The sequence below is a fragment of the Papilio polytes genome, unplaced genomic scaffold (assembly GCF_000836215.1).
Source record: "Papilio polytes unplaced genomic scaffold, Ppol_1.0 DF823700.1, whole genome shotgun sequence".
In the NCBI taxonomy this organism is placed as follows: Eukaryota; Metazoa; Arthropoda; class Insecta; order Lepidoptera; family Papilionidae; genus Papilio; species Papilio polytes.
This window is the reverse complement of record NW_013525504.1, coordinates 211,396-222,180: the sequence shown is the minus strand read 5'-3', so window position 1 is coordinate 222,180 and position 10,785 is coordinate 211,396. Positions and strand designations below refer to the sequence as shown.

General features: G+C 34.1%; 2 protein-coding genes across 2 annotated transcripts; both read right to left on the bottom strand.

Annotated features, from left to right (window-relative positions):
- Window positions 1-136: 136 nt before the first annotated feature.
- LOC106103847 (serine protease easter-like) lies at window positions 137-4,593 on the bottom strand. Its single transcript, XM_013283755.1, has 7 exons — window positions 4,469-4,593; window positions 3,308-3,438; window positions 2,968-3,160; window positions 2,371-2,552; window positions 1,885-1,993; window positions 907-1,084; window positions 137-502 (listed from the first exon to the last, which is right to left on the bottom strand). Exons 1-7 carry the CDS (start codon window positions 4,527-4,529, stop codon window positions 250-252), a joined length of 1,107 nt encoding a protein of 368 aa, XP_013139209.1. The 5' UTR covers window positions 4,530-4,593; the 3' UTR covers window positions 137-249.
- A 1,867-nt stretch (window positions 4,594-6,460) lies between these two features.
- LOC106103848 (serine protease easter-like) lies at window positions 6,461-10,740 on the bottom strand. The gene is made up of 7 exons (XM_013283757.1): window positions 9,970-10,740; window positions 9,383-9,507; window positions 8,538-8,736; window positions 8,279-8,454; window positions 7,673-7,781; window positions 7,315-7,492; window positions 6,461-6,952 (listed from the first exon to the last, which is right to left on the bottom strand). Exons 1-7 carry the CDS (start codon window positions 10,028-10,030, stop codon window positions 6,706-6,708), a joined length of 1,095 nt encoding a protein of 364 aa, XP_013139211.1. The 5' UTR covers window positions 10,031-10,740; the 3' UTR covers window positions 6,461-6,705.
- Between the last annotated feature and the right edge of the window lie 45 nt (window positions 10,741-10,785).

The following is a 10,785-nucleotide window of genomic DNA, read 5'->3' as shown; positions in this document are numbered from 1 at the left end:
CAATTATATAACGCCAACTATATATTTACAATTTCTTAATTATTTAATACTAGCTTTCGTCCGCGAGTCTGGTGGTCTGAAATAAATATGCCCAGTATTTTGTTTATTGTTAACATAAAAAATAAAAAAAAACCAATAGTTATTAATTGTTTACTATTTATATATACTCGTAAATTACCAGTAAAACTTCCGTGATAACTAAGCTACAATGTAACTTACAATAATTCTTAGTAAAAATATTTTAGATGATTATGGCCTAATGTGATCCAAAATCCATTTCATATATTTTCTAATATCCGTGTATATAGTAGGGGGGTCTGACCCGCATTCATTATTTCCGTAAGACACAATACCGTATTGTACTTGTTTATATGTGTTCTTCACTATGCTTTCTACCATAAGAGGACCGCCGGAGTCGCCTTTGCATGAGTCGTGACCCAGCTCACCAGCGCAGAACGTGTACGTCAGTCGATTGTAAGATTCCAAGTTGACACGACCATTCCTGAACAATAATGCAATTTATTAAGTCACCAGTATATAATTATTTACAGATTTACTCAGTACAGACCGCAATATAATCGATACTTTACATTTTTAGTTAGAAATGATAAAACAACGACATTGTGCCAAAACTAACGACGAATTAGGGCGATCCTTATCTTAAAATTTCATTGCTATGACATTGACATTGAGAGCGCGGGTAGAAGAAAGTAAGAGCGGGTGCACACCTTTGACTAACCTATGGCACAACTGTTAGAAGATACTGTGAACATCGATAGCAGCTAAAGTCAGCGTCAAAATGGCGATAATAAAATGGGTGCGAAACCCCGTCTTATAGCCTGTCCAGTAGAAAAAAGTGGTCAATACTCTTCATACTTCTATTGTGGGTATATTCATAGCACTAACCTGCTATACCGCTTTAAGCATTCTCTGGGCGAATATGTTGGAACATCGACTCTGAGTAGGACGTTGGATTTCGTTTGATTTTCAGTTATACCCCAACCGGCCACAGTCGCTCTCTCACCATATATGCGCTTCGTTAAAAGTAAATTTGTCATCGGCAGGCATATCGTACCAGAGTTTCCTAAGCAAATGTAAACAGATATCAATAAAAAAATACCAAGTGGATAAACATCGGATACAAATCGGAACAAAGACCACGGGTTAGCGTGTATCATCCTATACATTATTATTAAGAGCCACCAGTTTCTGAGAGAGAGAAGAATTTGCTACAAACAATACTGTAAACTGTGAAATATTAACTATATTATTACAATATGTGTGGTTTCAAAGTGTACAATACTTTAAAACGATTGTCGGCTAGAAGGGTAATTGTAGCCGACGTACGAGTACATTGGTGGTTGGCTCTAGTTGCCTGGTTGGCTGAAGTTGGCAACGTTGGTTTTTGGTCCTTCTTAGATTATATGCATGTGATGTACAAAAAGCTGTCGAATATCTACATACGTAGAGTTTAATTTGAGTTATCGTTTTTAATTGGTGTCATGAGACGATACTCTCGAAGGTGGAAAGAAACAAAAGGTTACCAGCAAATATCCATACAAGTAAACATTCGGTTTAATGTAAATTTATGGCAACCTACTTCTAGTTACGTTTCACTTGTGTGGTTATACATGTGGGTAACCAGATGATGATGTCTACGAAAGGGGTCTACCTTTGATATAGTCTTATTCAAAGATTTTCATCTGTTTTGCATTTTTTGAGATGGCCGAGCGCAGATGGCGCTTAGCCTAAACCTCATTTATAAGTAACTAAGCTCGAGGGCTTCCTCAGAAGGCTCGGCACGGGCCGTTACTTCCTTTTATTACCGGATGTGGCTGGCACGTACATAAGGGTGTATGATATGTATTTTTTACGATTACTTACTAACACTTAGATCAGCATGTGTTTTAAGACGCAAAAGACCGATGTCGTTAACGGTAAATGGGTTGTCACGGTAAGCCTCGTGATGGATCGGCTCTGACACATCGATTTCCTGTCAAAAACAAAATTTGTTAGAACACCTTTTTAGTAGTAGACACGAGGTACTTCTGTTTGTTATATTCTGAAGAAGAAATTGAAATTAACGCTATTAATGTAAATTACATATCATGAAACTTCAAGTTTATATTGTTCGTAACATAAAAATATTACATCGGATTTGTGGAATTTATATGCGATTTAAACATATCTATATTATTTGTGTTATCCACTTCACACATCAGAGCTCTGTGGTCTCTACCACTGGTGAAGTGCAGATTTATCTACATTGTCAATAAGTGCCTTCGCAAGCCTACTGTTTGCATTCTAAATGAGTTTATTATTATTTGTATTTCGAAATAACATTGTTATAAAAATAAACATTTTGTTTACCTGATATTTAGGTGCGCACTCGATATAACTATCTTCACCAGAACAATCGACATCTGAGCTAATGTCGTATTCTCCAATGCGGACTTTGGCGACATTTCTGTCCATAATGCAATGTGCTGCAGTTAGCACGTATCTTGAATTGATCACCGAACCTCCACAGTCCATACTAAAATCGTTCCCTACTATTTGAAAAAATATCGTTAGCTATAATAATTGTAATAATCTTAAAAACGAACAAAAAAAATTGATACGTTACTTAAAAATGAAGTGTGCTTTTTGTGACCCCTACAGTAAATGCTTCTTTGTTTTGCAGAACTTTGTCTACACTACCGCACAACTGTTATGAGATTGTCGCTTGTTTCGCAGCCAATTCAACTGTTTAGTTGCATAACTAAAAATCGAATATTGTGCGCACCTCCATATAATATAAGCTTATAGGAATCAAAGCGAAACTAAACTACATACTATTCTACAGGCATTGGCGCAGTTTTTGAAAAAAATTGGTATAAAAACAGCTTGTAAACGTTGTAGAATGTATTGATGCGTGAAAACAAGTGTGAATGTTGTCAATCCAGGTAAGAACAGTTTGTAACTTACTTTTATATATGATGATTGCTAGCCAGGGGAATTCATACGGCGATGGTTTGTTTCCACCAACGATTTTACCACCGTCTATATCACCGCAGTCTTCCGGCAAAAGATTCACATTGGGATGTTTTTCTACCTCGAATTCATCATTTGGGTCGTTTTCAAACGATCGCATACTAATTATAAATTCTGTACAGCATACCTGTCGAAATAATATCAAATGGAGTAAAAGAAAAACGTCTATTTGCGACAGATGCTGTTGCCGAGGTTACAGGAGTTCTTATCGCAGTAATCAAAACATAGAACATACTTGCGTAATGTTTTATTCAAAATGAATCTATAATCTAACCTTTGGTTCTTCATCAAAGCCGCAGAAAGCATTTTTCAGCATATTCGCGGTTTCATTGTCTTTGTTATTTTTTACTCTATCGAGGGCCATTGAGCAACTCGATATTTTGATGCAGTCATCGCCGCAGTATTCTGTCGATATAATTAAATTATACATAGTTATTGGTAATTCCATGTATTTCCGCTAAGAGGTGATAAAAGGGTTCATCTATACTATTATAATAAAGCGTAAACACACACTTCTTTGTTGCCTAAGATGTCAGCAATTACAACATATTTTTGAAATTTTATTAATAAAGCCCTACACTTACGACATGTTCTAGGCTATATATTTTCACACTATGTAACTTAGGGGGTAATAAATTGTATACTTTCATATGGAAAAGGGACCATAAACTACAACCTTCCTATTCCTTAGAAAAATTGGGTTTGTTTTAGCGCCTTTGGGACAAGCTCCTAGCTATTATGCATTTTTGAAAAGCTAAGAAAACGGTCATATTTAAAAAAAAAAACTCTGAAAGCCAAGTTACATGGCGATTTCTTTTGTTTTTTTAAGGCATTTCAATGGATGATGAATGGATATATTAAAGTAAAGTGATCCTTTAGCTCGCATTTTTATAAGAAAATAATCTGAAGAAAAAATTAAGTTATAATTGATAGTTTTTTAATATTTTTTTTTAAGTTGGATTATTGACTTATTTTAAAAATAATCATAAATTTAATATTAGTCGATGTCACTATCCCACATGACGAGAATCTCGTGAAAGCCGAAAATCATAAATTCATGATTACTCAAAAATGGTTAAGTTTTGTATAATGTATGATATATAGCGAGTCAAAATTAACTATAACAAATGAACCCATCTATGAATTTTTAGCAGGAATACATTGAATTACGTATAAACCTGTATTTACATTTATGCTAATAAAAGCATGCACAGTAACAATAAAAAAGTGTTTTTTTCTCAACAAAAATCACCAATTATATCTAATATATGCACATTCACGTATATTTAGTTAATATTTCCACAGTTATTTTTAACCATGTGTTACAACACAACAACTATTTTTTTAACGGCATCATTCACGTCTATTTTTCTGGTGGCGGCACAATTTAACATGTATCTTTAGTTATTATTCATATAACTAAAATTATACTTACTGCAACTTGTTATTCCTATTGACAACAACACTCCAAGCAATACACTTGGTGGCAAGAACATATTGTGTGAACGCCTATCCCTCTCAAGTTCACTTTGCCTACTGGTCAAGTTGATGACGGCTTCTTATCTTCTGTATTATAGTTTGTCTAAACAAGGATGATTAGTTTGACAATTCATTTGACAATTTAGTAGGGATGGGTAGAGTAAAATCAACTATTTTGCTCTCATAAAAGTTGGAGTAAATATAAAAAATACCGTTTTTTCATTCGGTGACTCGGTTGTTTAAGCATTTGACTTGTAAGCTAGAGGACTTGGGTTCGATTCCCGCCATGTACCAATACAGTCGTAGTACTTTTATTACTAATACATCGTAGAAAATCTTAATAAAATTTGTTAATATTATTGTCATCGCTATCGGTATGTTCACTACTAAAATTGTACCTTAATTTTATTAATAAGGAAATAATAATTATACTTCGATTTTTAACGATTAAACTCATAGTTCATAGTTGTTTTTATGCGTTTATGATCCGTCACTATGATAGTCTATTAAGTACGGCAGTTGCGTTCATACAAGTTTTATTCGATATTTTATATGTGTGATTTATCAAACTAATCAACCTTAGTAAGACAAACTATAATTGTATTACTCTCATAGGGAAATGCCCATTCATTATCTATACTATTATAATAAAGCGTAAACACACACTTCTTTGTTGTCTAAGATGTCAGCAATTACAGCATATTTTTGAATAATTCTTTCTTTAATAAAATCCCTACACATACGTCATGCTTTAGGCTATATATTTTCATGGCATTAAACTTAGGGGGTAAATATTTTGGATAAAAATCCTAAGGTGGAAAAGAGACCATAAGTTGCTGCCAACATCAAGAAAGAAAGATTGCTAAGGTTTGTCATGTCATTTTGACATTTGCTATTGATAATTTGACAAATATAAACAACAAAATAAAGTTTTCATAATTTTATACGGATGAAGCCGCACGGGAACAGCTAGTAATTACGTAAAATAATTGGTTTGCGAACGTAAATGAATTAATGTAATTATCAATAGCAGGTCAGGTCATGTTTTCGTCACTTGTTTTGTTTAAAATAATTTTAACTATCGCAAAATAACGCAGATCGTCATATTTAGGCAATATGTTTTAATGTTGTCGATGACGTGAAGGTATCGTTCTCAAGAATATTCACGGTCATCTTCCTCCTTACTTCTTAAGAATATTGTAAATGTAAAAGTTTAGACGGATGGATGTATGGATGTTTGTTAGAGTTTGTCGCGTAAACGGCTGAACAGATCTTTATGAAATTTGGCATAGATGTAGAGCATAGTCTGGAATTACACAAAGCCTACTTACTTTAGTTTTTTTAATACCACGCAGCTGGAGTCCCGGGCTAAGCTAGGATGTAACAATAATAGACTCATTTATGTTGGGTTTCTGAAGTTTTTTTTTATTTTATCATAACCTATTACCAATAACTAATAGTTTTCTAATTTATTACATTAACCCTGGTCAAACCAAGGCCGTAGCTAGAGTCCAATTTGCAGTAGAGCAGCAATGGTTGCAGGTAGGGCGGAACAAAAAATTACATAATGATTTGCCCTTGAAGCACGGGCAAAGGTTAAAAAAGGGGATTCCCTGTCAACGTCAAACAGTAGTACATTCGGAAAAGTTTAGATATCTATAGCTACATTATTTTAAACTGTGAAAAAACAAATTAAATAAAACTTTACTTTATTTAAGTATTTTTATGTTTGGGTATTTCCCAAAAATTATCCTCCGTTCCCACTAACACTGACCCCGACCCGTGCACATCTATTCAGTAACCTCAGCTAACGAGTGACGTCATGAGACCATCGGCATATCTTCTGCGAGCAATAGTTATTTACTTCAAATCAAGATTTTTTTTAAAAAGGCGTTAATCTTAAGATTAGGTTAGGTTATTATGTATTGATTAAATAAAAAATGTTTTATTTACTTACTTATTATGTATTGTTTATTTATGTTTTAAGAATACAATATGAACTTAAAAATAGTCTTACATAATAAATGTTTTACTTTATTCGATAGACATGAAAATAGAACTTGAAAGAGTCCTTTGGAGACATGTCTTTGACTGCTAGGCAATATCCCTACAGAAACCCAAACGAACTAACTTTATTTGATATCGATTATTATTACCAGACTAATTTTTACGTATATTTTCTGGTTTTTCATTTTATGGTTTAATTGTATCCAAAATCCATTTCATAAACTTTCGGACATCCGTGTATATTCCAGGTTTATCTAAACCACATGTTCTAGACCCATAAGACACGACACCGAATTGGACATATTTGTATAGATCATCGTAAAAAGTTTCGACCATGAGAGGTCCTCCAGAGTCACCATTGCAAGAGTCATGGCCTGTTTCACCAGCACAAAACGTGTTTGTCATTCTGTCTACTTTTTCCTGTTTTGAGATACTGGAACAAAATTTAATTATGTTTATACAGTGTTGAATTATAACTTTATTATTACTTGACGTTAAAGTCCGGTCAAGATAAGTAAAATTTAGGAGTGACTAAAATAATTCGCAGAAATTGGTATGGTACGTATGTTCCAAACATGATGCCACACGTAGATGGGATTTTTCAGTGTTCACATATAATGGTGTTCCAAATATTCTCACCAATTTTCAACTCTATGTGTATTGTTATTAGGTCCAATATTAAATTCCCCGGAGTATCTTTAATTCATATTTGTCTTCTAAAACTTCTTTTACAGTGGAGCGTAAAATTAACATCACAGTTAAAATCATTAATAGAAAGTTTTTCTATTTCCTTACCCTTTGTAAAACGTATTACACGAAGATTTTGAGAATATAGGTAACTCAACTTTGAGAAGAATATTGGATTTAGTTTGATTTTCTGTCAAACCCCAGCCGGTCACGACACCTCTCTCACCCGACAGATCTTTTTCTCGTAGTTCTTTTGTAACAGGTAAACAAATGACGCCTGAATTCACTGATATAAAAAGGTAAACTTTAGTTAGAAATAGTTAAATAAGTATGGTTTAGGAAAGTAAATTTCAAATCACCAAACTCATAGAACATATTACATCAAATTATTTAAAACATTAATGTGGAATCTCAACCAATCAGAAGTTAATTACAAGTATATAAATCTAATAACCAAAAAACTTACCGTAAGAAAAGTCTACAGGTGTGGCGAGACGTAGCAGCCCAATGTCATTTAGGACATATGGACGCGAAACGTATCCGAAATGAGCTATCTTATGAGTTACGAAGATGTCCTGTTGGAAGTGTAACATTACATATTATTTATTACTAGCTTTGGCCCGCAACTTTTTTCGCGATTAAGATAAGAAAACAAAAGTAAGTAAGTTCTATGTGTATCCTCTACATATGTGCCAAATTTCATCGAAAACCGTTCAGAGAATAATCTCTGAACGACTCAAACAAACTTCCACACATCCGTCCAAACTTTCGCATTAATCTTTATTCTAATATTATAAAGAGGAAAGATTTGATTTTTTGTATGTATTGGAATAACTCAAAAACTACTAGGCTGACTTCAAAAGGTCTTTCACCATTAAAAAGCTACGTTTTCACTGAGTAACATGGCTATGGTTTTTTTAATTTAATTCCACGTGGACGTAGTCGCGAGCAACAGCTAGTAATATTAAAAGTAGAAAGTATGATATGATTTAAGTATATAATATTATTCACATTACTTGTAACATTTCTTTTGTGTTCAGTTTATTATTTGATAAAAAATCTCCTTCTATACCTGATATTTAGATGCACAATCGAGTATTTCGTCCTCCCCCACGCAATCTTCTGCTTGGCTAACGTCATAGTCACCGATTCTAACTGCAACTATATGTTGGTTGATGCAGTGTGCAGCCGTCAGCACGTACCTCGCAGTTATAACTGTGCCTCCACATTTAAACATTAAAATCCCATCTAGAATCAAACGCGTTCAAAATTCTTAGAACATTCTCTAATTCCTGTACACACTGGGTCCACTAACATTTCAAATCACTCACTATAATTGTATGAAATGAGGGCCATCCAGGGAAACTCAAAAAGGCCAGCAGTGGTTCCGCCTATAATTTTGTTTCCGTCCACATCGCCACACTCAGTTGGTAGAAGTCGGATATTACGATGATTTTCGATTTCGTCTCCAGAAGTTTGTGCATTTTTTTCATTCATAAGACGAGTTGGTAATAAATCAGAACAGCAGACCTATTCACAAAAATACAGAAGTGAAAATCTGATAGGTTTGAATTTGTGTCTTAATAGATACCTTAATAGGTAGCATGAAAAATATATTAGTGTTGCGAGTTCACGAGATGTTATCTCTGTAAAAATTATCTTGTTTAAGGCCGGAAATATACATGCCTGTAGCTGGTATGCTAGTATACCAATGTACCGGGCACGTGATACGTACAAGGCAGCACAACATTAGATTTTGCTACACCAGCGTATATTTAAGTTAAGGTAGTGGCGAGGGGTTTGGTCCGAAGCTAAACACTCACACGTCTCTTATGATCACGGTCACATTTCACTGACATGTGTATACGCAATGTGCCAGTGGCTGGCGTGTGTCATTAGGTGGCATGCTCGCTACTATCTTAATACTGGCAGGCGTATTCCCGATTTCTGCATAGTTTCTGGTAATTGTAAAGTATGTTTAGGATAAGAGAAGTCCATTTTCAACTTGCCCTTATCCGTTACGCAGGGTCGGCATAGTATGTGCTGCTCTTACATCTCTATCAGCCGTCATATCTAAATTCACTCCCTTTTGACCATATCCTCTTACACAATCCATCCATACTTTCTTCGGTCTTTCTCTATCTTTTATGAACGTAGTTTGTGAATGTTTGCAAACCTTTTGAATCACATCAAAGCCACAGAAAGCGACTTGGAGCTGTTGAAGTGCCGCCCGACTGTTTAAACGGGCTAGCTGCATAGCCGGTGCACAGTTTGTTATCCTCTTGCAATTGTCGCATTTTTCTGGTATTGAAACGTAAATCTATATATCCGACTATAGTCAAATGGCAGGATACGAACTCTCGACATCGTCATCGGAAATATTTATTTTTAATATAAGTTTCACGATTAAAATAAATCTTACTTCCTTTCTACATTCGTAACATTATTGTAAACTAGAAGTATTCCAAAGAATTGTCATTTTATTTATAGCTTCTCAGGTCCCTGACACTGATATGATATTGTCCAAGACACAAGACGAAGTTAAAGTACTTATCTATTGAGACAATTAAGTTTCTCGCTAAATCAATTTCAAAAAGAAGAAACACAATAAATATATGAATAAATGTAAAGAAAAAAAATAATGCTAATAATAAAAAGTCAAAAACATTTAATTTTTTTTCTATTCAGAGACAAGGCTAATTATAATAGTATATATTGTTATTAATTGTGATTATGATAAATGATAAATTATGGTAAACTCACTGAAAGCAGTAGTAAGGGTCGCAAGCAATACACAGCACAATACAACTGGGAGCGACCGCATCTTGTAGGCACGTTGTTTTGTCCAAAGAGTAGTAACTACTTCATATTAAGAGTCGGGACTTAAACAATGAACGGAAATCTGTCAAAATTAATTACCGCGACAAATAGTTGCCATGATAAAAATATTTCAACTATTTTAATTATTCTGAACACAAGGAAAAACATGGACATGGACAACAATAGTGTTGCGCTCTTTTTACCGATATCTCGACACCGATATCGAAAAATTTGGGGTGGTGGGGTGGCCTTTATATTAATAACAATAATATTATTTAACAAGTAACATATTCTAGACCTATTAGACACGACACAGAATTGGACATATTTGTATATGTCTTCATAAAATGCTTCGACCAAGAGAGATCCTCCAGAGTCACCATTACAAGAGTCATTGCCTGCACAGAATATATTTGTCGTTCTGTCTACTTGTTCCTGTGTTGGGATACTGGAACAAAATTTAATTACATTTATACAGTGTTGACTTATAAGTTCATTGTAACTTGACATTAGGGCCCGATCAAGCAAAATTTAGGAATATTGGTAGTATCTTTCTTAATTCATTAATATTTCTTGTTCCAACTAAGCTCTAGGATTATGCTAGGATATGGGTTGTGACTGTAGTCGAATTGCAGGATACAAACACTCGCCATCGGAAATATTTTTAACCATTAAACAATTGACGCTTCAAAATTAAAATGAAATATGAAAATACACTAAGTTTCTTGCTAATTCAATTTAAAAAGAAACAACATAATA